General features: G+C 42.4%; 1 protein-coding gene across 1 annotated transcript in view; it reads right to left on the bottom strand.

Annotated features, from left to right (window-relative positions):
* Positions 1 to 24,279, bottom strand: part of TM9SF3 (transmembrane 9 superfamily member 3) — a 113,582-nt gene extending 89,303 nt beyond the window's left edge. Inside the window, exons 1-3 of the mRNA XM_033942269.1 lie at positions 23,819 to 24,279; positions 9,089 to 9,284; positions 6,808 to 6,930 (exon numbers count right to left, since the gene is read on the bottom strand). Of these exons, the coding sequence (XP_033798160.1) occupies positions 6,808 to 6,930; positions 9,089 to 9,284; positions 23,819 to 23,893 (394 nt within the window). The 5' untranslated portion in view covers positions 23,894 to 24,279. The remainder of the gene's footprint in view (positions 1 to 6,807; positions 6,931 to 9,088; positions 9,285 to 23,818) is intronic.
* Positions 24,280 to 27,480: the final 3,201 nt, after the last annotated feature.

Raw genomic sequence — 27,480 nt, 5'->3', positions numbered from 1 at the left:
GGACATTTTCAGAGAAGATTCAATCTTCCTGTCCTGAGTATCCTTTAAAGCAACTCCCCCTTCAACCGGTAAGGTAGTCTTTTTGGTAACTGCGGCCACCAGCGCGTCAACCCTGGGTAATTGAAATTTCTCAAGTTCATTCTGAGCAACTGGGTACAATAGCCGCATGGCCTTTGCTACCCTCAGACTTGCCTCCGGCGTGTCCCACTGCGCCGTGATAAGCTCCTGCATAGCCTCATGCACTGGGAAGGACCTGGGTGGCTTTCGCGTCCCTGTCATAAGGGGATTGGCGGAACCAGAATTAGCAGCATCATCTTGCGAGATGTTTAAGCCTTGCAACGCTTTAGAAATTAATGAAGAAAGTTCTTCCCTATGAAAAAGACGTAGAGCGGACGGATCATCTACTTCCCTACCCGGGGGATCTTCCAAGTCCAATACCTCACCCTCTTCAAGGGAGTCCGGAAGAGATAACGGGGAGAATGGAATAGTATCTCCCTCATCCGCGGCTGCGAGTCTGCGCTTTTTTGCTACCCGTGAGTTCCCGGGAGAAACCGCAAGAACCGCAGCCGCACACAAAGGTTTGCTAGCAAAACCAGAAGTGGAAGTAGATGGAACCGGACGCTCCGACATACTCATAGGCACCGGCTGAGCAGGCTGAGAGCCCTGTAACATAAAAGCTCGGTGCATTAACATAACAAACTCTGGCGAAAATGAAGTTAGCCCAAATCCAGCCAACCCAGTCTGATCTGAACAGAGGAGCGGACCCGCGGCTCCCAGCGTCCCTGACGCCACTACCTCCGCTGGCTTCCCCTCCTCCGTCCCAGTAGTTTGTTGTCTGGCCGACTCAACCGCGAGGGAAGGGGAAATCACTTGCGCTTCCCCAACGCGGGAATGAGCCACTTCTGCTGCCTGAGAAGCCTCTGCTGGTGTATCTGAACACCCGGCTGAGCACAGACCTAGCAGTGTCCTTCGCTTACCACAGCGAGAACACCGCTTTGCAGCTTCTGCCGCCATTCTTTTTGCTCGTTTACAAACCCGCCCTCAACTCGCGACCCCGACCCGCCCTTGGTCGACGTTGCAACTCGTGTCGGATGGCCGGAACGCGGAGCGGGGAGACAAAAAATAGCAGAAGTACTCACCCCCAAAACGCGACTTCTAAAACGCGAAGTTATGGCTGGCAGTTGAAATTATAGCTGACCAAACAGGAACAGCACAGCACTAACAGGCTCTGTCTTTTTTTTATTTTTTTTTTTATACTGGAAAGAAGACAGCAGAGCCCAATGAATCCCTCAATCCTCCGGAGGGTAGGGTGGAGAAGGGACCTGGGAGGGCCCAGGTGTTACCCCTAAAGCCGGCACCGATCAGCCAGGCACCCCTGTCTAGCAGAAGAGAGCTAGTCTCAACAGCAGACTCAAGTCGCTCACAAATGCACCCGGCACAGCCAAAATCCAGGAGCTAGAGGACTAGCTCACATTCCTGCTGGGAGATAGAGCAAACTGAATGGACAGAGAGAATACCGGGCTATAAGGCCAACGGTTAATCAGTTTCTCTATCTCCACCTGCTGGTCGATGTGAGCTATTCCCACTTGTCTGGATTCATCTGCTGCTTTGCTAAGGAAATAATACTTATAGGAAGATATGAGGAAGATTTTGAATGTCTGAAAAAATGGGCCAGTGAATAACATAACAGCTTTATGGGCAAAGAATGTATTGTTCCAATAAATATAAGCTGTTTCTGATGGTTCCCCAAAAAATGTCAAAACTGAAGTCAGGGCTACCAGTCTGAAATCTCCCAAATCACCCTGGATCCCTTTTCAAAAGTCGACATAACATTAGCTGCCCTCCAATCTTCAGGGACTATAGACAATTTTAGCAATAGGTTACAGATAACTAACAGCAGATTAGCAATTTCAGATTTGACACCTGGAATCAGCCAGATCAGGAGCCAATAACCAAGTACCAAGGAAGGGCTGCACCATCCATCCACCAACCGCAGAGACAGAATTAGGCTTTCCTCTATTGGAATTAAGCTCTACAGTTATGCAGATGACATTACAATAGTAATTCGGATTGTAGCTTTCTCAAAGGATACTTTACAATTCATACTCACTATTTTAAAACTGTAGAAACATGGATGAAAGATTTCAGACTGAAACTTAATCCAGACAAAACAAAATTTTCCCTGGCTTCTCCTTCAAATAAGATCAAGGATTCTATAAATTTGAATGGGATAACGTATTCCATTCTACCAGTTATTAAAATTTTGGGAATCCACTTTGATCAAAATTTATCATTTGATATTCACATTAACACTTGTTAGAAAATGCTTTCTGTTATGGAAGCTTCAAACAAAGGCCATATTTTGACCTTTCTTCCTTTAGGCTATTGATAGTCACTTATTATAAGCACTTTAGATTACTGTAACATCCTTTATTTGTCAATCTGTAAGAAAAACATCAAGAGGTTGTAAGTTATTCAAAATACCGCTATTTGATATTCAGTCTGAATAAATTCAACCATGTGACAAAATATTACCAAAAATTGCACTGGCTGCCAATTGAGGTAAGAATATTGTTTAAGTTTGGTTGTATATGTTTAAGTCTTTACATGGTCTTTTACCTAGTTATTTTCTTGACCACTTTGAATTTGTTAATAGAAAACGCCCTACATGGGGTTTCGCAGATATTTGACTTTCCATCTATTAAGGGATAGAATCATTTACAAATGATTCTTTGGCAGAATTCTCTCTTATTGGGCTGGTATATGGGATAAACATCTTGGTAATTTTATATCAAGTTCCAACACCTATCTGGCATTTAGAAAAATGTTAAAAACAAACTTGTTTGGTAAATATTTTAACTAATGGATTGTAATTCACTGTGAATGTCCAGTATCTATACTCTGTAAACTACACAGAATTGAGAGGTAGCTGCGGTATACAATTGTGCATATGACCAGTCTGATCTCTAGAATAAGCTCTGTTATTGTCTACTGCAGTGGTTCCCAAACCCTGTCCTGGGGGACCCCCAGCAAGTCGGGTTTTCAAGATATCCCTAATGAATATGCATGAGAGAGATTTGCATACCTGTCGCTTCCATTATATGCAAATCTCTCTCATGCATATTCATTAGGGATATCTTGAAAACCCGACTGGCTGGGGGTCCCCAAGGACAGGGTTTGGGAACCACTGGTCTACTGTAACCTATTTGTTGTCATGACTAGTCTGTTTTCAAACGATTGTGAATGTCTACTTGTAACCCGTTCTGAGCTTCTGGGAGAATGGGATAGAAATTGAAATAAATAAATATTGTTATGTTAGAACAGTGGTAGGGAACTCCGGTCCTCGAGAGCCGTATTCCAGTCGGGTTTTCAGGAGTTCCCCAATGAATATGCATTGAAAGCAGTGCTTGCAAATAGATCTCATGCATATTCATTGGGGAAATCCTGAAAACCCGACTGGATTGTGGCCCTCGAGGACCGGAGTTCCCTATCCTTGTGTTAGAACATAATGAACATTCTATGACTGCACTATTTCTTTAGGTGGCAATTTCTCTTTTTTGCTCTGTCTCCTCCTTCCACTGGTAGAGGGACATAACCCATTTGGTCTGGTATGAGAAGGAAGTAAATAATTTTTCCTAGACATCAAAAGGCCCTGAGTCTATAATCCTGCTAAGTTGACAGCCTAAGCTTGATAAATCCATTGAGAAACATCTATTGAGGAAAAATTAACAATAGATCTTTTGTAGAATTGGAAAAAAACAACCACAAAAGATAAGGAGCTCTTCAATAAAAACATACATGATTCTGAGATCTCTAATTGGCATGATGCCAAGACTTCAAAATTCTTTACAACATGTATTACTGTTTCATTCTAACTAATCATTTCTATAGCGCTACTACTAGATGTACACAGCGCTGTACACAATACATGCAGGTACCTTTGTCCTTAGTGGGTTCAAAATCTAAGTTGTGTACCTGGAGCAATGGAGGATTAAGTGACTTTCCCTGTCTCATATGATTCAAGTACTATGCAGGTCACAAGATCCAGCATTCTTAACAGGCAGAGCAAAGGGGAACTTCAGTCCCGCTGGCATCATTTTGGCTAATGCATTACTGGAGAAGCAGCCACTCAAAACTGCTTGGGCCAAATTCTATAAACGGCATCCCGATTGTAGGCGGCCAACTGCTGCCTAACCAGCCAACAGGGACGCATGTTTAAAAAAAAAAAAAAACATCCCGAGGCAGTCCATCTATATTGTAGGCGCCTCCAGGAGCCTAGGGAGGCACATAGGTCTGCCTAAGGCTAGGCGTGGGTGTGCCTTCGCCCAGAAGTAGCCTAGGCGGCCCTACACGCCTCTCTAGGACTGCGGTAGGCGCCTACATTTCAAGCACATACAGTCGCTGAGTTTATCATGGCAAGGGATCTTCCTGCAGTGATAGGTTTAGTGGCTGTGGCAACCTGTTCCCCTCTCCCCACTGCGAAAACTACAGGTAGGAGGGATGCCTAGTCCCTCCTACTGAACCCCTCCCAAACATTGCCAGCAGGAGGGATGCCCAGTCCCTCCTACTGGAACCCCTCCCAAACATTGCCAGCAGGAGGGATGCCCATTCACTCCTGCTGGAACCCCTCCCAAACATTGTCGGCAGGAGGGATGCCCAGTCACCCCCCCCCCAGTCTCTCCTGCCAGATCCCCCTCCCCGAAAATCACTGGCATTTCCCCACCCTCTAAACTCACCTCCTCTGGACCCCCCTCCTCCACACCCCTATCTATAATAATAAAACCCTAGAGCACGCATGCGCTCTTGAAACTTCGTGATTCCTGGCGCCGTGAAGTGTGCTTCTGTGCCAGTCCTCACGGCGCCTACGCTAGCTGGAGGCGTGTGACTGGCTGTGGCGACGGCACGGGGCACTGTCTGACCTGCTGGACGCTTCACGTGCGGGAGCATGGAGATTGGGTCCGGGGAAGAGGAAGGTTTGTTGTGCGCTGAAAGGGTAAGGGAGCCGGCCACAAACAAATATGCTGCTGCACAGAGGGGTGGGGGGAGGGGAGGGAAATGCTGCTGCACAGGGAAATGGAGGGGGGAGGGAATTGCTGCTGCTGCACAGGGAAGTTAGGTTGGGGGAGAGGGAAAGGGGCCAGGGAGCAATCTTGGTTTGCTTTGGGGGGAGACAGAAGGGGGCCACGGAGAAAGACAGACAGACAAAGGGGGTCAGGGAGAGAGACAGACAGACAAAGGGGGCCAGGGAGAGCCATAGACAGAACGAATGACAGACAGACAGCGTCCAAAGAGAGAGAGACAAAGAAAACAAAACAGACAGACAGACATCTGCTCTAGCACCCATTAATGTAACGGGCTTAAAGACTAGTCTTATAATAATTCTTCCTGCCTCCAGCCAGCTGGCCCACCTTCGCAAAAATGGCGGATATGCCCCTTCCCGGTGCATCGTGGGATGCACTGGGGAGGTGCCTTAGGCCCTGATTGGCCCAGGTGCTTAAGGCACCTCCCTTTAGAAGTCTTTGACAAGCATAAAACAGTTAGATATACAGTGGTATTCAAATTATTGAACATAATGCAAAATGCAAATATTGCATATCATACTGCTAAGCATTCCTAACTTTGAGGTGAATTTGTACATTTATGACCGTGGCATTGCAAAACCAAAAGGCATTTATCTTAGAGTAAAACTTTTTCTTTCAAAAAGTATTGCTTTTAGGAAGATATAGGCAGATTTTTGTTTATAAACTAACTCTGAAAATTGACAAATTTCAGCCCCTGTCTCAAAGATAGCAAATTTGAAGGAATGTTATGATGAAGCTATTTATGCAAAATTGCTGCAAATTTGAGAGTGTAGTGTCCAATGCAAGGATAATCTATAATAAAATCTGGTCTGTATTTACTCTTGCTCAAGCAATACCAGCTGATAACCTGGTCAAAATCTGTTGCAACAAACTGCAACAAATTTCTGGGCACACTCATTCATTCAATTTTCTATACCGTTCTCCCAGGAGAGCTCAGAACGGTTTACATGAGTTTATTCAGGTACTCAAGCATTTTTCCCTGTCTGTCCCAGTGGGCTCACAATCTACCTAATGTACCTTGGGCGAGGGGGGGATTAAGTGACTTGACCAGGGTCACAAGGAGCAGCATGGGTTTGAACCCACAACCCCTGGGTGCTGAGGCTGTAGCTTTAACCACTGCACCACACACTATGAGCAAAATTTTCAGGTGGACTTTAGTATCCATGATGCTCACACCAGCATCATTGCAACTATCACAAAAAAAAGTTATGCTGGACTACCAAAAATTAGCACTCGACCAATTATTTTCAATTTTATAAGCAACAAAAATGTCACTGTGCATAATGCTGCCAACATCCAGCCAGACAAGTGGGTCTAGCTCAGTGACTACTGTAGTTAGGAATCTAAAATCTTAGGATAATTTTCTTAGTACTCTGACTATTCTATGTGCAAATTTTGAACAGAATCTGAAACATAATGGAATGACCCAAAGTGCAGAACTGATCTTGCTCCTAGAACAAGCCTACCTCACAAGCAGACAGAAATGCACACATACAAGACACAAAGTGAGAGGAATTTTAAGTTTACTGGAAAAAATACTAAAAGCACCGTCTCACTAAATCATTCCAAATAGCTCACAAAGTTTTGGGAGCCATGTGCTTCTTCTCATTTCTTGTGCTCAAATGAGACAACTTATAAGTCACCGAGCAGGACACATGTAGGAGAACTTAACAGTAGAACAAGATTTACAACAAAAAATGTAAAAGGTAAAGGCCATGCTACTTACCCCATATTGGTAAGTCATCAATATACATCTGGTACCAATAATGGTTCTTTATTGCATACACAAAAGCATCTCGCCTGAGTTTATCCAAGTCAATTTCACAGTAAGTTGTCTGCATTACATCATCTGTGTGAATGAAATCACCATATTTAAATTTAACATATTAAAATGGAACATAAGTATGATTATGAATAAGATGCCTTTATGAAAAATTGCACTTTAATAAGTAGAGATATCTAACATGATAAATACAAATTTTCTACTGTCAAGTTTTGTCCAAAATTAAATTATCCAAGGGAAGAAAATGTGGAAAAATAAGGCATTAGCCCAAATTTTAGGACATGGCAAATTTTTTTTTCCTTGTCACAATTTTCCTTGTTTTGTTGTTATTCTTTCTAACCTAATAGAATGTTGGAAATAAATTATAAATGATAAAAAATAAAAGCCTGTGGATGATGATGTTCTAAAAAGATGATTTATTTATTTCTTCTTCCCAAAAAAAAAATAAAAAAAAATACAAATATAATAGTCCACATGTGTAGTCCCACCAAACCCTACATAGTCAGTGTTTCGGCAAACACGCCTTCCTCAGGGGTCCTAAGGGAAATATGATCATATATGAAAAACAGTACTGTAAAATCACCTTAATATAGTGATTAGGTGACTGAGGTGCAAAATGAATGCATACTGAAAGTGTGAGTGAATGGCCTTAGTTCTTCAATATTTACTATTATTTTCTGATTCTAGATCCTCTGTGTTCATCCCAAGCTTTTTTGAACTCTGTCACCGTTTTCCTCTCCATGATGTGATATCTAATTTGTACTTATCTTGTGCTGCTCTTACAATGTAGTCGTAACACTTAAAAATCAGGCAAGTATCCTCCTGCTCAGAGATGATCCCTTAAGACAAAACACTAAGAGGCTGACTCTGCAAACAAGCATCCCGAATGTAGGTGGCAGTAGGCATCCTACCACCATCTGGCAGTCATTCGATACTACTACTACTATTTATCATTTCTATAACACTGAAAAGCATACATGGCGCTGTACATTTAACATGCTTAGAAGAGCTTACAATCTAATTTGGACAGACAGGACATATAGGGTTGGGGAGTTTCTTGAAGAGAGAATGATAGGCTAGACATAGAAATATGATGGCAGATAGAAGCCAAATGGCCCATCTATTCTGCACATCTGCAGACACAGGTAACTTTATGGTGACTCACTTTTGGACTATGTGTTGGCATTGTTTAGTAGGGGTCGGGGGCATTGATATTGCAATTTGATCTAAGCAAGGCATTTGATCTGGTGGATCATGATATTAGGCACGTTAAAAAAAAATCAAACAACTCCTTGAAGCAGGATGCCAAGGGGATAAATAGGGCCCAGTGGCAGAAGGGAATGGACATCCCTCCTACTGACTGAATGTGGGGGTGGGAGCGTTTGGGGTGTTAGGCAATAGGGAGTGGGCATCCCTCCTGCCGTGCGGATGTGGATGTCGGGGGGGGGGGAGCCCTTTGCCGCTGCCAGCTCAGCTAATTGGAGCAGGGGTATTTTCACCCCCGATCAGCTGAGCCAGCAGGATTCCACGAAGCTGCGGTTTGGGGAATCCTGCCAGCTTAGCTGATGTGGAATTCCTTTGCTGTGATCAGCTGATGGCAAGGGTTCCCTCGCAAAGATAGGTAGCCGCATCGCCTATCTTTGTGATCAGGCAGGAACAATGGCACCGGTTAGAGAATTGAGGGATAAGGTGTCTGTTCTTTAAGACAGACGCGATTCTGTATAGGACGCGATTCTCAGCTGCTTCTTAGGCGGTTGCCAAGACAAGCATCCTATACAGGATCAGCACCTAAATGTCCTGTCTGTCCAATTAGACTGTAAACTGAGCAGGGACCATCTATTGCATGTTGATTGTACAGTGCTGCATATGCTTTTCAGTTCTATAGAAATGATAAATAGTAGTGGTTAATTTATGTGCACTTTGTGCGCTTCAACAGACAGATCCATGGATCCATAGAGATCCGCTTCTTTTTTTCCTTCTAATGCTATCATAACCATATATTGGTGTACCTGTGACAGAATCTGGGCGCCTAGATACCATTATAGAAAAGCATCTTACTACCTAAAAAAGGGATGCCCAGTTATAGAATTGCCCCATACTATTTATACCAACATGTAGATATCAGTGTTTTTGCTCTAAGATTAGGGGAAAAATTGGATTCTACTTAGTGTAAGATATTTGTTCTCTCTCATATTTAGGAAATCGGTTCCTCACAGAATCGTACCTTTGAATTTGATATCCAAACCACTGAACTCCAGCTCTACTCCCTGCAGAGCTTCTCCTAGTGTCTCATGGTAGTGGCTAATGCTTTTCTTACTCCCCACACAGAAGGGAAGAGAAAAATATTTATATGTTTCTTGTCGATTATGATATGGTCCCACTGTATTCATCCACAAAACAACTTCCTCTTTATCATGATACTGAAAAAGAATGGAAACATAATCAGAAGATAAACCTAACCAGAATAGAGTTACTACTATATATTAAAATTGAATCCTAATTTGCCCAATACAATGCCACATTTTGATGTTTCTTAGTTAGGAAACATGACCTGGCTTATGCTCAGTTTTGATGCTCCAAGCCCATGCAGCAGCATTAAAAAAAAAAAAAAATTCAATAGTGCAATACATAAATATGTCACATATAATAAGTCAATATAAACACATTTAACTTACAGATATTCATAACCATCCATTTTCACCCACCTAATGATAATTTAATAAAAACACAGAAACAGATTCTCCAATAACCTTACCCTATTCAATTAGTCATATCTTTCCATCCTCCCATCCAACCCAAGTGTAAATATTCAAAGATTAAATTATGACAGAAATAACCACCCCCTCTCCCTCCCACTCTTCCATTGATGTGTACAAAAATAAACAAAAACCTAACTCACAAAGACCTACTGGTATATAAGAAATAAATTACATTACATTACATATAGTAAGGTAATATAGGATGTCAACAGGCCCAAACCAATTTTTGCAGCAGCATTATTTTGATGTTCTCTAAAGATAACCCTTGTGTTTTAAAATAAAGAACAATTGGTTTTTAAAAAGATAAAAAGCACCTGATTAAAAAAATCATAATTACCCAATGTTGAACAAAAAAAAATATTCAATGTGTACAGCAGATCAACAAGGTGTACCAAGGGGTCACAGAAATGAAGAAATTTCCAGATGTGTAACAGGCTTTTGCTTTAACTCTGGAAATCATCATGTTTGTGCCAAGTATATGGACATAACCAGCCTGTGTGATTAAGTGAACTTACTTACTTCAGAGAAAAACTCTAGCACAAATTTACAAGACCCCCAAAAGAACAGGAAACCACTTCCTTTGGGAAACTAGATGACCAAATTAATTAATCCTGATTATGTGATGCTGATTTAGTTTTAAACCAATTATGCCCTTCAGATTATGGGGTTTTTTCTCAAAGGCCCAACAAAGTAAAATAGGAGGTAATCTCTTGATTTTAGTGAAAAAGGATGTCTTTTACTCAAAAAGAATTTGTGATGATGATTCGTAAAGCTTTATTATTGGTTTCTAGTTTTTTTTTAGTGTTTTATTACGTTATTGTCCCCCTTGGAGTACTTAAATCACATTGTCTAATAGGATAATCAAGATATTAGGGGAAAAATCCAGCTCATGTTGACAAAAGTTTAAACTACATAAGGGGAGAGACAGGTGGAAGCTAAGTGACACAGGCTACTACCCAAAACAATCACATTAAGTGTAGAAGTTACCAAGGTGTGGAAAAGTTGTAATTCTCATTAAATGATTTCTGTTAATCAGCTTTGAACCCAATTGCTGGGAGTTGGCGGACTAATCACATCGCAACGTTTGGTGATTCTCATAGTAAATCAAGGTGGAGTACAAGCCCATCAACAGTAACCTCTGTGGTAAACAAATAAGGCTGCTGTGAGCCATCTTACAAGCAGTGCTATTAAACCATTCCAGCAGCATCAGGTTACCCCCCCCCCCAACCCCACCATTACAAACTCTGTCCAACAAGGCCTCTCTAAGCCAATTGGCCCCCAATCTAAGCCCCCCCATCCAGAAAGATACTCTGATCTCACCCAATTATAATACCGTGTTTCCTCGAAAATAAGCTCTACCCTGAAAATAAGCCCTAGCAGGATTTTCAGGGTAGGTCTAAATATAAGCCCTAGTCCCAGGATTCGCCGGCAGTTCCCCTTCCCTCCCTCCCATCCCTTGTGCAGCAAACCCTTGAGTAAGCACCACCCCCTCCCCCCTACACCCACCAGGCAGCTGAACCCCTATCCTTCCTTCCCTCCCATCCGAACCCCACCGACCGCGAGCGAGCCCTACTACATACCTCCCTAAGCAGCGTTGGGCCGGCAGCACTCTAAACAGGCTGCTTCAGCCTGTCTGCCCATGAATGAACTCTGCCGCATTACTGATGACATCATCAGTAACGCAGCAGAGTGAATTCATGGGCGGACAAGGCCGAAGCAGCCTGTTTAGAGTACTGCCGGCCCGACGCTGCTTAGGGAGGTATGTAGGGCTCACTCACGGTCGGCAGGGTTCGGATAGGGAGGGAGGGAAGGATGGGAGTTTGGCTGTGGGGGCAGGTATATCTATAAAAGAATAAATAAATTAAAAAAGAAAGGGGAAATCCTGAATCTGATACTGGACAAAAGTATTTTAAATGTTCAGGAAGATGATTAACGGACTCAAGTAAACAAAGATGTGGTTTAATATAAAAACAAACAGTAACGAAGATCAGTGTCTTGGACCTCAAGAGAACTAACCAACTGGCATGCCCAAGATTAAGATCAGCTTTGTAACAGTAAACTAAAAGAAGCTAATATGTATGTAGGAAAGTAAATTAAAGAGGAAACAGACCAATAGGGTTTTCAAAGATGACAGCTGAACAGAAAAAGGGGAAAAAAACAACAACTAGAAGTCAAAAAGGAACAAGAGATTTCAGAAAGCAGAGAACAGGAAAAAGCAAATCTGGGAAAAAATTAAGAAAACTATCAAGGTCATAATGACACAACATTGTTCAAACAGAAGGAAAACAATAGCTAGGGCTATAAAGCACTTTTCAAGTTGTATCAATGAATATAGAAGTGCAGAGATGAAATGGGACTGAAACAGAGCAATATAAAGGAGGATCGTGTGAAGAATGACAAGGAAAAGGATAAACAAAAACAGATGTTTGGTCAATGTTCACAGAAGGTAGAATTAGAAGAGGAGCAATGACCAGCACTAACCAACAACAGGGATATACTGGTAGAGGGATAAACAATAAAATACTACATTTACAGAAGATAAAGAGTTTTCCAAAACTAGCAAAACTGAACATGAACAAGACAGTAGGACCCAGGAGCAGCAGAACGCCTTTTTGTTTGAGGGTGCCCAAGCTCCAACCCAGACTTCACCCCCATAATAATAGTAGTACTAATTGTGTTGGACTTTGGATTGGATTTATTATTTAGTTTAAGGTGAGTCTGCCCCGCCATCCTACAAAGTAAAATTTTGGAACTAGCAGTTTAAGTGGGATAGAGTCCACTGAAGATGACCCCCACACTGGATAGCCAGTGGAAGCATCTCCCACAGATATGTGCAAGAAAGTTGAGGATTTAAATGTTATCAGACAGACAAAAGTTCCTCATGAGAGGCTCCTGAGAAAATTAAAGAGTCATGGGATAGGAAGCAATGTTAAATTGTGGATTAAGAATTGATTACCACAAGGCAACAAAAAAAACTTTTTCGGAATCATCTGGGCAGCACATTTTTCTAAATCAGTATTTCATGTTGATTTCAGATCTGTTATTAGGTTTTTTTCAGTCACGAAAACTTTTAAAGTTATGCCTAATGTTAATTTATAGCGTTTTAGCATAAAGGGTTTTAAGAATTGCAGCATCAACTTAAAGAAATGTTGCAGTATCTCCAGTCCAAAGTCAAATAAGCACACAGCATAGCATAATTATACTGGACTGTGTCACTTAGCAACCAATATTTCTTCAAAAATGCTTAGAGTACGATTTATTTTTGTGAGTTGTGTCTGGATTGTCAAGGCACAACATCTGCAGTAGTCGGCCATCATACTCTCATTCCAGAAACCTTAGCAGCAACATTCCATTAACTGAATATCCTGGTGAAAACGTTCTCCTTGCTCATCACTCACCATACCAAGATTTTCCATAAAAAAGTCAAGATGTGAGTGCAATAAGTATAATTTTAATGACATGCTACAGCCAAATTTCTGACATGAGTCAAGGAGATTCTGAACTCCTTCCTTGTATGAAGGAAGACTTATGGTTGCCCTGAAAGTTTTCCACTAAACACTTGAATGCCTCCCAAGCTTCTCAGCTGCTGAGAGTGATTGCTTAAAATCTTCATCCTGCATAATGGGACTTGGATCTGTGGGCCTATAAATATCCCTTCCTTCAGTTTTGCAGTGCTGATTTGGGGAAATTTCTTAACAATATATTGTAAAGCTGATGAGTTTGCTTTACCCATAACCTTTTCCAGGTTCTTCATCTACCCCAGCATGATATGAAGAGGTGGAAGAACTATTTTAAGAGAATCCACCAATGGCATAAATTTCACACTGCTTGTCCCTGGGTTACAGTTATCCCTCAGCTGCCAGACATGCTTGATATAATGTTCAGCTGTAGATCTGATATCCCACAAGCACAGGAAATAGCAGTATTTAGTGAATCCTCCTTACATTCCCATTAGCCATGCCAATGACCATCAGATCACGACAGATGTTCCTGCTTCTTGTAAATTCTTCATATTCTCATAAGACTCCTTTAGATGAGCAGAATGGGCAATTGGTATACTTAGTTTGGAATTTTCATTGTGCAGTAACACTGCCTTCAAGCTTCTCTGTGAAGAATCAATGAAGAGATGCCATTCATCTGGACAATGCACTTGTGACAAACTGTTGAAGAGCTGGTTGATGTCATGATAAAAGCACAATGAGCCATTTACAGTGAAGAATGTTAAGTTACGATTCCTTTTTCTGTAAGCAAGTGCTTTTGCTTAAGCCTTGAAGCAAGAAGTTCTGCTTTTTCTTTTGAAAGATTTAGATCACGAATAAGATCATTGAGCTCAGCTTGTGTAAAGGTCTCTGATTCTGAATCTTTATCATTTACATCAGGATCAGGTAATTCTGGATTGTGACCAGCTGCTGCATCATCATCATCATCATAATCCTCATCATGTTGCACAGAAGCAAGTCCATCTTGTGGAGGTACAGGGACTGGCAGTGAGTCATCATGAGGAACAGCAGAATCCAGAGTATGATATATAATTCTGTGCTTAGTTTTAGCAATCTTTAATATGGTCTCACGGTTCCTTCCATATCATTGGGATTGCAAATGGCATCACTGCCTTTCGTCGATTGAGCCAGTTACGAAGTCCATTGGAACAACTGGTAGAGATGAGATGTGGAGCCCAAGACTTATCCTGGTCACCCAGTGGACAGCAAAAGTACAATTTGTATACCTTCTTCAGATCTAGGGTAATTGGGTGACACTGTGCTTTTGTCATGAATGAAACACAGACATTAACAGAAACTAGATGATTAGTACAATGTCTTGCCATGATAAAGACTGATATTAATCACCATAAATAATGCCTGTAGCAAAAATAAAAAACAGACAACTGTCGTTAACCCTCCTTATACGTTCATCCTATAAACGCTTGATAAATCACCCAATTAACGTTTATAATTATATATAGAGCTTCATCACAAAAATATGATGTGCTAGTCAAAAAACTAAACAGATTTGAAATCAGCATGAAAAAACTACAAAACCCACTCAACATTAACTCTGATGAAAATGATGTGTTGACCTGTGTTATCGGACAGAAATCAGAGGGTAGGGTTAAATGGCCATTTTTCTCAATGGAGGAGAGTAAATAATGGTGTGCTGCGAACCAGTGCTATTTAACTTATTTATACATTTGGAAATTGGAACAACCAGTGAAGTGATTAAATTTGCAAATGATACTGAGAAGCAGGGAAGCCACTGCTGCTCTCTGAAATTCTTGCAACAGACTCCAAAACAAAATTGCCACAGAAACTTGCAAAAAGACCATCAAAAAGGCAAAAATGGTCAAGGGTTCCAAGAGTGGTAGAAGAACCGCAAACACCACAAAAGTTAAATCAACAGCTGGCGTTGAAAAGACAAAAGCTTAAATGTGAATGACTTTAAAAATTTTGTGAAGTATAGGTACCCTCAGTGTGAGGGGTCAGTGACGGGAGCACTGCTCCAACGCTTCACACAACAAGGTGGTGCCTTAAAGACCACCACCTACACACCATCATGGGGTACCTATGTGTGTTTTAAATCAAAGTAACACTACCACCATCAAAAACAGTGTAAAATAAACACAGGTGAAAACAGTTACAACAACCACTCTGGGAACTCCCCAGCCAACTCCCAAAAAAAGTAAAGACAGCACAACTTAGCTACAGTGAATCTTCATCCAATGTCCAGGGGAAGTAGGACACTGCTAACTCACCAGATTCACAAAACGGCCCACTGTATGTTTTTCCCCTCGATCGCCCATTTTCCGATTTGACCGTGCAAATTTATAAATCCCTATGCAAAATAGCCAAGATATTAAGAACATAAGCAATGTCTCTGCTGGGTCGATACATTAACATTTGCTTGGCTATTTTGCATCAGGTTTTACGATCCTAAAACCCAACTGCTGTAGACCTGTTGGTAACTGTGTTACTGACAGCTCTGTCGAGGTGTTTTTTTTTAATGGCAGATATTTTGCATGTATTACACATGCAAAATATTTATCCCATGAAAAAAAAAATCCCCCCGCCGCTGCAGGCCTTCCCTAATGACCCGCTGACAATCGTGTGCTACCCCTCCCCCGACAATTGATTGGCTCAGGCGCCTCGGGCTCCTCCCTTGGTAGGGGCCTGTGCCAATCAGGGATTTATTTAGGCTCCTCCCTAAGGAAGTCCCTGATTGGCTCAGACACCTCCCTGTGCATCACATGATGCACTGGGGAGGGGCATAAGGCCCGCTTTGCGCAGAGAGCGGTCAGCGGAGGAGCAAGAGGGACTGAACACCCCTCCTGCTCCTGACTTAAAGGTACAGGGGGGGAGAGGCGACGGTAAGAGGGAGTGGGCATTCCTCCTACCATATCCATGCAGGGGGGAGCGTCTGGTGGCAGGAGGGAGTGGGCATCCCTCTTTCCATTTTTTTGGTTTTGGGGAGGGAGAGAGGGGGTGCTTTGTCGGGGGAGGGGAGGTTTTCACTGGGCAGATATTTTACGCGTGTAATACATGCAAAATATCTGGGCCATTAAAAGAAATTGAAAAAACACACGGCAGAAGCCCTGACAGCAGTGACATGCATGTAAACTCGCTAATGAATCACTTGCTGTTTGAAAATTGGCCAGATAATCAGCCAACAATGAGTGATTTGCTATCTTTAGTGAATCTGGGCCTTAGCCCTCCAATGAAATAGGTATAAAACTTAAATTGTAAACTACGAGATTAATTTGCATGAACTGCTTCCATTGTATGCAAATCAATCTCATGCATATTCACTGTGGAAATCTTGAAAACCCGACTAGATTGTGTCCCTCAAGGACCATGATTACCCATCCCTGCTCTAGAGCGACAGAGAAATAGCTACAATACTTGAATGTAACTTGTCTTAAGCTATTAATGAGAAAGGTGTGATCTAAATCCAAAATCCAATACCAGACATACTGTGAAGTAATATAAAACACTATAAATGTCAATCAGAACTTATAGAGCAATTCTACCATACCAAAATAGCAGTAACTTCCACGAGTCACAAACATCTACTTAGAAACACTGCACCACAAACATTGCAATGAATACTAGTCCTATAATAAAACCCTAAGCGCATATGCGCACTTAGGGTTCGTGTTCCCTGCCACCGTGGTCTCTGCTTCCGTGCCGAATTCGATTTTCGAACACAGAGGCAGGGAATACGCTGGTGACTCCCCCCTCCCTCACCGACCACTGCTTCTCCTCCTCTTCAAAGCAGCCTGCTGGGGATCGCTGCCGGCTGTAGTGAACCTCGCAGACCACTCTCCACCTCGGTAGCACGTAAGAGGGAACGTGCTACCGAGGTGAAGAGCAGCCTGCAAGGTTTGCTACAGCCGGCCGTGATCCTCAGCAGGCTGCTTTGAAGAGGAGCAGGCCAGAAGACACCAGGAAACCGGGATGGAGGGAGGGTAAGAACGGGAACAATACAGGCAGGCAGGGGGCCAGGGAAATGGGGCTGCTTTGGGGGAAGGGGTTTGCTGGGGTGCAGACAGCAATCATGCTTTACTCTGGGAGGGGAGGGGGGAAGAAGAGGGCCAAGGAGCAGGCAGGCATGGCACAACGGGGGGGCCAGGGAGAGAGGGAAAGGGGGCGGCTTTGGTGGGAGGGGTATGTTGGGGGCCAGACAGCAATCATGCTTTGCTCTGGAAGGGGGGGGACAGAAGGGGGCCACGGATCAGGCAGGCATGGCACAACAGGGGGCCAGGGGGAGAGGGAAAGGGGAATGACAGACAGACAGGGGGCTAGGGAGAGACACAGACAGAAAGAATGACAGACAGACAGGGGGACAGAGCGACAGACAGAAAGGAAGACAGCCAGCATCCAAGGAGAGAGAGACAAAGAAAAAAAAAGACAGACAACAGCCAAGGAGAAAGAGAGGGAGAAAGACAGACAGACACACATATCTATTCTAGCACCCGTTAATGTAACGGGCTTAAAGATTAGTTACTCAATAAACCCATCAGAAAATCAAAGAAGCCAGATTAGTATAGATCCATCCTGCACAGTTAATGCTAAAAGAAAACCTCTCCTCCTCCGCATCCAGCGTCTGCCCCTTTCTTTTTCCCCCAGTTCTCCCTCATCCACCATCTGTCTCTCCAACTCATCCATCTGTCCTTCCTCTTTCCCCCTACATCCTGTTTCTGCCCCCTTTCTTCCGCTCTCCCACATCTAGCATCTACCCTTTTGTGAACACAGAAAACCAAACAAACCATGGGGATGCACTGTTCCTCCTTGTGGCTGCCAGCTCTGCCCCAGAACTAGAAGTGCTATCAGAGGTGGGCGGGACCAGCAGTCGCAAGGAGGAATAGTTAGGCCCCATGGTTTGTTTGTTTTTTCTGTGTTCAGCAGCAGCAGGGGCATCGTTACGATGGTGGATTTTTAGGTGTGCCATGGCACCTGTGGTTCCCCCCCCCATTTCGACACCTATGGTAGGACCACATGACATTCATCGCAACTGATTTCTGTACAGTCACTCTTTAATAAAAAGAGTGATCCCAAAACACTGGAAGCATTATATCCTTTTTCATAAAAATGAAAACAGAGGAGGTTTGCAAGTTTGACCTCACTGGATAAATTAATAGGTAGAAAGTCAGTAACCACCCAGACAATTCCCACCTGGACAATTCCCATCTAAGTCAATTCTTACCTGAATATTCTCCACCTCACCCCCCCCCCCCCAGTATTACCTTAAAAAACTGTTCTGCTCTGTAATAGCGCTATAGAAATGATAAACAATAGCACTGCTCTGGTCATGACTGTGCTATGTGCAGTTCCTGAGGGTTAGGGGGAGACCCAAAGTATGTGCAGCCCCCAAGTGTTAGCGTTAGGGGGAGAACCCAAGTGCTATTGTAAGGGTTATTTTTTTTTTTGTGAAATGGGTATGGTTTTGCATTTTTTATTATTTAGTATATGTCTGATCATGGAGGGGAACTGTCTATCATCAGTGGGTGGGAACTGTCCGGTAGGAATTGACCTAGGTGGTAATTTTCCAACTGGGCAATTTGTCAGTGGGACCTGTCCACGTGGTTACTGACCTAGAACCAAATTAATGGAATCAATATTAAAGAACAGGAGAGAAGTGAAATAGAATACTAAATTGTCTTAAATCTTGCAGAATCCACAATAGTATGCTTTTACTAAATGGAATATCTTTGATTAGATGACCCAAGAATTAGACTGAAGTTTTCATTAGCTATGATAATATACTTAGCAAAACTTCCTATCAATGAATGTGTTACTCCATGATATCACACCAACATGTTGCTAATTCCTGTGATAATTAATCATGAAATTTAGTCCACAATATTTGAGACCAAGTAAAGGAAATAAAACAAAGGGGAAAAAACTCCAAACAACTTTTCAATACAAGAGAGCAGTGACAAGAGTACAAATCGGAAGCTGGTTCATTTTAAATTATAGGAGAGGCTATTGGTCTAATCATTACTCATTCCCGTTTTTTGGCCACAATAAAGTCTAACAATTGCTTAGGTTCAAAAAAGAGATAATTTTTTCCACTTAGTCACAAAACATTTTGCAGGAAATTTCAATATGAAAGATGCCCCTGAGGCTTGGACTGTACCTTAATTTTCATACTTACTTCAATACATAAGCCCAAATGCATGGACTGAGTAAAATTAACAGGTGAGGTTATTTTCTTTTAAACTTTCTATTCTATTAATATCTTGAGAACCTGGTTGCCTATACCTACAAAACCTGTTAGAGGGGTCTTCATATAAGATATTCTGTAGTCACGTTCTCTGTGTTAGACTGTATGATTTTTCTGTTGTTTGACTGTGACAGTATAAGGAAAGTGACTGACTGTGCTATAGTGATTCAGTAGAGGAAATGAGACAAGCCTATAAAACAGCTTTTAGGCTGAGTTTTTAGCAGGGATTGAAAAATAAGCTCCCTTATTTGCTTTAGGATTCTAGCAAGAACTGATCTTTCTGTTCCTGAAGTGCAGGAGTTAACCCCTGCTATGAAGAAGTAATAGCACATTGCTGGAGGGAGCACATTGCTGAGTTGAGGTGATGGCATGAGTCCACACGGAACACCATTAGGCCAATCCATGTCAATTGTACAAGTGGTTCCCACCTTACCATCTTCAATTTTAATGAAACTTGGCATGTAGATATTCTAACTTATGGCACTAAGCCTTGCAAAGTTTCAACACCTAAAACCTGAAATTCATGTAGTAAGAGGTGCCTGAGTAGAGGCCTTAAAATTTTTCTGCGTATCGTAGGAAACAAATGGGCAACTTCAAGGGCCTCCTGTACACAGAGTATTGCTAACATCATCTCGAAATTTAGTTTACTGGTGCAACTTTTTGAACTTAATAAGATTTTAGAGTTTCAAAAGTCTAGGCTAAGTGCATGCCTCAATGTCAAAGTTAGCCAAAAACTCAATTCACTAATTTTGGGCTTCATCTTTGGGGTGCCATAGATTTGTAACAAATTTAAGTGGCGACTTCTTGCTTTGTACACCTGCTCAACTATGATGTTGTTTAGATATGTCTATTTTATAAGTGGTAATTGCAGGAAAACATGATTATATGTATGTGATTTGGAAACTGCATAGTTTTATGAGGTATATACATTTTTAAATAAATAAATGAAAATTTCAAGGCCTACTTTCATTTTTTTTGCAAATATATTGTAAGTCAAACAGAGCAGCAAAAATATTTTACCCATTTTTGAAGCCTTGTATTTCAGCTTTGACACCAGAAATCACTTTGGCTCAAAAAGCTTTGGATAGAGCAACTTTTTCTCTACCAGATATCAAATTTTCAGGAGGGTGTTTTTTGTATATGGAAGAAATTTGCAATATAACTTAAGATCCAGTACAATGATATGTGTATGTAAGTATAAAATTATAAATTTACCTTATAACGTTCTTTTGTTTTGAAACTGAAGTCAGTTAGTACATTTTTACCAACTCAGACTCCACAGCCCTGGTTACATGCGTAACTATTCATAGTAAGTATTAAATAAATTGAGTGCACAAAATCCATAGTATGCAACTGCAAGGGGTGTGGACTTGGGAGTATAGGTGGGTTAGGGGTGTGCTAACACTTACCGGTATGTGCTTAGGATATAGAATATTGTTAGTTACGTGCCTGATAACACCTAGATGTGAGCCTTTGTACCAGCCATTGAGCTAACATATACTTGTGCCTAAAGTTATGGTACTTTAGATCCAGAACAAAAATTTAATGCCGAATATCAGTAGGAGTTGGAGGAGGCAAAGGTTTGGTGTACTCAACAGTGAATTTACCCCGACAGCATGCTACCACAGCTTTGTAAAAGAGTCCTTAAGAACATTAGAGAGAAGCAGAATTTGAACCCTGGTTTTCTTGGCTCTCAGTCTATTGTTATAACCACTTAGAAACTCCTCCACTAACAGGCCAATATTAACATGATAAAACTAACACAGATTATTGGAGAAGGATATGGCTCCAATTAACACAGTACACTGAATACATAATTTTCCTCAAGTTTATGTAGTACAATGTTCTTCAACCTTTTGACACCTATGGACCAGCGGAAATAAAATAATTATTTTGCGAACCGAAGTCATAAGAACATAAGCATTGCCTCTGCTGGGTCAGACCCGAGGTCCATCGCGCCCAGCAGTCCGCTCACGCGGCAGCCCAACAGGTCCAGGACCTGCACAGTAATCTTCAATCTATACCCTTCTATCCCCTTTTCCAGCAGGAAAATGTCCAATCCTTTCTTGAACCCCAGTACCGTACTCTGCCCTATTATGTCCTCTGGAAGCGCATTCCAGGTGTCTACCACACGTTGGGTAAAGAAAAACTTCCTAGCATTTGTTTTGAATCTGTCCCCTTTCAACTTCTCCAAATGCCCTCTTGTTCTTTTATTTTTCGAAAGTTTGAAGAATCTGTCCCTCTCTACTCTCTCTATGCCCTTCAAGATCTTGTACGTCTCTATCATATCCCCTCTAAGTCTCCTCTTCTCCAGGGAAAAGAGTCCCAGTTTCTCCAATCTCTCAGCGTATGAAAGATTTTCCATCCCTTTTATCAGACGTGTCGCTCTCCTCTGAACCCTCTCTAGTAACGCCATGTCTTTCATAAGGTACGGCGACCAATATTGGATGCAGTACTCCAGATGCGGGTGCACCATCGCCCGATACAACGGCAGGATAACTTCTTTCGTTCTGGTAGTAATACCCTTCTTGATTATACCTAGCATTCTATTCGCTCTCTTAGTGGCCACTGCGCACTGTGCCGTCGGCTTCATTGTCATGTCCACCATTACCCCCAAGTCCCTTTCTTGGGTACTCTCTTTCACTAATATCCCTCCCATCGTATAGTTGTACCTCGGGTTTCTGCTTCCTACATGTAATACTTTACATTTCTCAACATTGAACTTCATCTGCCATCTCGTCGCCCATTCTCCTAGTTTGTTCAAGTCCCTTTGCAATTCTTCGCAGTCCTCTTTAGTCCGAGCTCCACTAAATAGTTTGGTGTCGTCTGCAAATTTTATTATCTCACAGTTCGTTCCCGATTCTAGATCATTTAGGAATATATTAAATTGCAGCGGCCCAAGCACCGAGCCCTGCGGGACCCCACTCGTTACCCTCTTCCAGTCCGAGTAGTGGCCCTTTACTCCTATCCTCTGTTTCCTACCCGCCAACCAGTTTCTGATCCATCTATGTACGCCTCCTTCCACCCCATGGTTCTTAAGTTTCCGGAGTAGGCACCTTGTCAAAGGCTTTTTTGAAATCTAGATATGATGTCTATGGGGTCTCCATTGTCCATCCGTTTGTTAATTCCTTCGAAGTGCAATAAGTTCGTTAGGCACAATCTCCCCTTGCAGAAACCATGTTGGCTGGTTATCAGAAGTTCGTTTCTTTCAAAACACTGGGCTAAGTCGTGCCCATCTCCACCCCGGACCCAGACCCCATAATAGTACTAATTGTAACACCATTTTTCCCTTCATTTTTCATATATTTATACACACACACACATAATATAATTGTATTAACAACACATAATGGTTAACCACAAAATTAAACTACACAAAGCACACTGTATGCTTCTCAATATTCATTCCTACCAGAAAACAGATAACCCCATACAATATTTACAAACAAACCCTAAGATGCAAGACTCTGCAAGCAGTATAACCCCAGAGGAAAAGAAACAAATGCATTTCTTCCTGAACAGACAGCAGATGTAAATCAATCACTAAATAAAAAAATAAAAGCATTCCACCTACCGTTGTTGTCTCTCTCCCTCCATGCTGTACTTTGCCTTCTCTGCCCCCCCCCCCCCGATGTTATCTTTGGGCCAGGTTTACAGTGCGATCAATGAGGATATATTCGGGCCGGCTCCCTGAGTGCTGCATTGCACAAAGCTGTGGGCAGCGTGTCCCACGCCTCATCTGGAAGCCTTCCCTCTGACGTTGCGATGTCAGAGAGAAGGCTTCAGGTTCAGGCGCAGGCCGCACGTAGGAGCCTTTTCCCACGGCTTTGTGCACTGCAGCACTCAGGAAGCCGGCCCGAAGACGCCGCGTTAATCGCACCGTGGACCGGCAGCTGAAGAACACTGTCTTGGGCTCAATGGACGTGCCGGCCTTGTGGACTGGTAGAAAATTTCTGCGGACTGGCGATTAAAGAACACAGATGTAGTACAAACTTCATATTGGTCTAAAATCGTTATTACAGCCATAAGTCAGCCCAGACCTGTCAACAAAATTATGGCAAGAAAAAAAAAAAATGGCAAGATAAGACGAGATGCTGTGGTGATAGGTTCTAGGGCATGGAAGATGACCCCGGTCCCAATTATTTATATGACTGAATAATCCCTTAAACTAGAGAAAGAGCTAAAGAAAAGTGCTAAACATGAAAAAATCTCATCTCTATAGCCCTGAGGACACAGAATTGGAATCAAAGGCTTGTGCTTATCTTTCATTTTAATGAAGGAGAAAAACAAAAGTACTCTAAAGCGAGAAAAAGAAAGAAGTTAACCCTAGATTCCCAGTTCTCATTTTTTTCTGAATTATATCTCCACCCGCGGCCCGCACTAAACCGAAGTCCAAATTTTCATACTTCGATTTTAACTCGGCCCCCAACCTGGCCCTGGCGAGCTGTTACCGGCTAGGCCAGAAACCGTGTCCTTACCGTGTGCTGGTGCTCATCGGCCCTGCCGAGGGACAACAGAAGCAGCATGCACAGCCCAAACAACTCCGGCTTCATGCTAGCAGGGAGTACCGGGCGCCGCGAGAGGCTGCGGGCAGAGCAGCAGTTTGCAGTGGGGAAACTGTCAACGCCTCGGTCCCCAGCCCTCGCCACCGTTCACCACCGGGTCCCGGAGAGCGGCCTACACTCGGGATTCGGAGGCTAGGCACGCCTTTCCCACTTCGAGGGGCCGCAGTGCCCCGGGTGCCTCCCGTCCCTCAGGCTGCGGCCTCCCTGGTCTCCAGGGTTCCTTGACTCCGGTCCCTCAAGCCACACACCACTCTCTTCCCAGGGCTCCGGATCTTCCGCTGCCACTCAGCCACGTCATCCAGCCACGGAGAAGGAGCCGGAAGTACCTCACCTGCCCCCGGCCCTCACACACCGGAAGTGCCTCACCTGCTCCCTGCCCGGATAAGCCGGAAGTGCCGAGGTAACACGTTCAATGAGTGGTGGTGACCCATCGTCAGAAGCAGTTTTGCTATTCTTTCTTTTTATCACTTCATGTACGACAGCGCGCAAACATTGCCGTGTTATAAAAACGTATTAATTTTGAAAGGCTAAAAACAGAGAGACACTGAGCGACTTTGGTATTTACGCAAGGATTGGGAGAAAGACGGTCTTAAGAGCTGGGAAGTAAAGAAAAGCTATGGCTGACAAGTTGTATATACAGAACTGATATTTTTAAGGGGCCAAGAATAACATGGATTACACTAGGCATTATGGTCTGAGTTATGCTATTGTAGCCAATCATCTGTTAGATCGTAGTAAGATGTCAAGTCTCTCTTAGGAGTGTATCACTCATTTGAAGGCTCTTTCACTATCGCACACTTTGAACCCCCTTCTCTTCTAAAAACCTCCATGCTTATGCAGTATCCCTAACCACTACTTTCCTGAGCCCATCAGTAAGAAAAAATAAAAATCTGAGACTCCCACTGCCCCAGCTCTTTTCCCTTCACCTGCAAGCACACACCCTGTGAAATCTGTGCCTATACTTTAGCCACTGAGTGGAGAGCAATTTTCAACCCAGAGAATTTATGCAGGCTAACTTTGGCAAATTCCTTTCAAAATTGCCCACAGTGGCTATATCTTCCAGAAATAAATATTTTATGCAGCTCTCAGAAAAGAACAAAAGCTTGATCACTTTAAGAGCAGCTTAAAGTCCTTTTTATTTAAAGATGCCTTTCACACTTAAGTATCAAATGTATGATGTTTCTTTTTAAAGAAACACACACCTCAGGAGGCATCAGAAATTCTCCCTGTTAGCCCTTTATGTGCTTCCATAGTCTGTTTTCTTTTCTATAACTATTGTAGTTCAACCCTTTCCCCTACTGTATGATGTTGGTCCTTTACGGTTTGTTATATATTCTTATTTTATATAATGTACCCTGTTTTTAAATTGTACTCACTTAGAAGTATTATAAGCGATACAATCGAAGAATCCAAGATGGCTGCAGTCTATGCGATCAGGCAACATGCATCCGACTGAAGCTCTCAGTTTACCTGCTCTTTGGCTGGCGACAGTTATTTTCAGCCTAATTGTGCTTTTCATTTGGACGCGATGCCGAAGAGGAGAGGCCGGAGCGCTGCTGGTGCCTCGCGGCGTTCCGGAGGCCCAACTCTCGACAATATTGAAGATTTGCTCTGGAGGATGCAGGGAGTTACGTCCATGACTCCGGAAGCTAGCTCGTTGAGGATCCTGGGTGTGAGCAAGACCAAAGGGATTTCTCTTGGGCCTGACACCACCCTTAGCCCAGAGATTAGAGCACCACCTCCTCCACCACAGTCTGACAGTTCTCGCAGGGGCCAGGAAACCCCGAAGGAAGGGGTGGTACTATCCCCAGAGGCAGACGATTCAACAGTGGTGGTGGAAATGGAGATCCCAGTTCAGGTAATCTTTGAAGAAGATTCTTTGGGAATTACACCAGTAGGAGGAGGATTGATTCAGAAGGAACATAGCCCAGGATTTTTTCTAAGGAAGGTGAGAGACTATGTACTTCAGTACAAGCTTCTTTTTGGGATAGGCCTGCTGAGGTGACCTTAGAAGCCCTTTGGGACCTAGTAGCAAATTTTGGGAAGATAAGTAGCCCCAATTTCCAACAAATTGAAAATAAATTGAGTTACCATTCAGAAGAGTTAGAAAAAATAAAATTGGATATGATTTCTTCTAATAATTTGCTTCAAAAGACTCAGCAGGATATGGTTTCAGTAAAACAACTCCAAGAGACTATAATTAAAAATAATTTGAATCTTAGAAGAAAAGTAGAGTCATTAGAGAACCAGGCGCATATTAACAACTTGAGACTGATAAACTTTCCAAGAGTAACTATGGTTACATCCTGAGATATGCTTTGGAGATACTTAATAGAAATATTGGAAGTCCCGGAAGGGAACTTACCACTATTCTCTCAAGTCTATTATCTCCCCAGTAAAATTTTAGCCACTGAGTGGAGAGCAATTTTCAACCCAGAGAACTTTGGCAAATTCCTTTCAAAATTGCCCACAGTGGCTATATCTTCCAGAAAGAAATATTTTATGCAGCTCTCAGAAAAGAACAAAAGCTTGATCGCTTTAAGAGCAGCTTAAAGTCCTTTTTATTTAACGATGCCTTTCACACTTAAGTATCAAATGTATGATGTTTCTTTTTAAAGAAACACACACCTCAGGAGGCATCAGAAATTCATCCTGAACCTACTGAAGGACAAGCATTGAATATCACTGAAATTTTGGAGAAGTCAGACACTGAGGTGGCAACACCTGCAACATTAGTTGTTACATTAGCTCTTTCTATTGATAAATCCAGGTTATTGAGACTATTTCTAAAGAATAAACAGAAGGAAGTCCTTGGTTGTAAAATTTAAATGTTCCCTGATGTTTCAAGGGAAACACAAAAATATAGGCGTGACTTTCTTCTTTTAAAACCAGGGGTCATCTCACTAGGGGTGACATTTTACTTAAGACACCCTTGTAAGTCCATTGTTCATTATCACTCAACTAAATATGTATTATTTGAGCCTCAACATTTGACCAATTTTGTGGCTATGTCCCGTCTGGACAAGGAGAAATCACAATCTTGAGCTCTAAAAGAAAAATGTAACTCCGTTCTCGAGGTATAGAAATAGCATTACTTTATTGTATTGTTTATTTCTCCCTTGCTCGCTAGTAATTTTCTCGGATCCAAAGAGGACGAGCTAATTTCAGTATGGATTTATTGTTTGATTGTAATATGCTCTGGTTAAATTTGCTCTCTGTACAAGTTTTACTTAACAATATATTGAAATCAATAAAAATACTTGAACATAAGCGATACAATCAAATTTTAAATAAACCTGAAACACATCTTTCTAAGTTTATATCCTGGATGCGTGGTCTGGAAAATCTTTCTTTTTGGGATGGTCCACTCCTAGCTTCCCTGTGACCCTGGAAGCCTACAAACATAATTTTGGGGTGTCTGATTTTTCTGCATGCACTTCTTTCCTCTGCTCCTCAATCTAGAGTCCCTAATGAGGGCAAAAACCACTCTCATTTATCTTCAAAGTAACATAGTAGATGATGACATATCACCTATAAGTCTATTCAATCTGCCCAACAAGATAAATTCGTAAGGT

Source organism: Geotrypetes seraphini, chromosome 4, assembly GCF_902459505.1.
Source record: "Geotrypetes seraphini chromosome 4, aGeoSer1.1, whole genome shotgun sequence".
NCBI lineage: Eukaryota > Metazoa > Chordata > Amphibia > Gymnophiona > Dermophiidae > Geotrypetes > Geotrypetes seraphini.
Note: the sequence above shows the minus strand (reverse complement) of the source record. Positions and strands in the feature narration are given on the sequence as shown.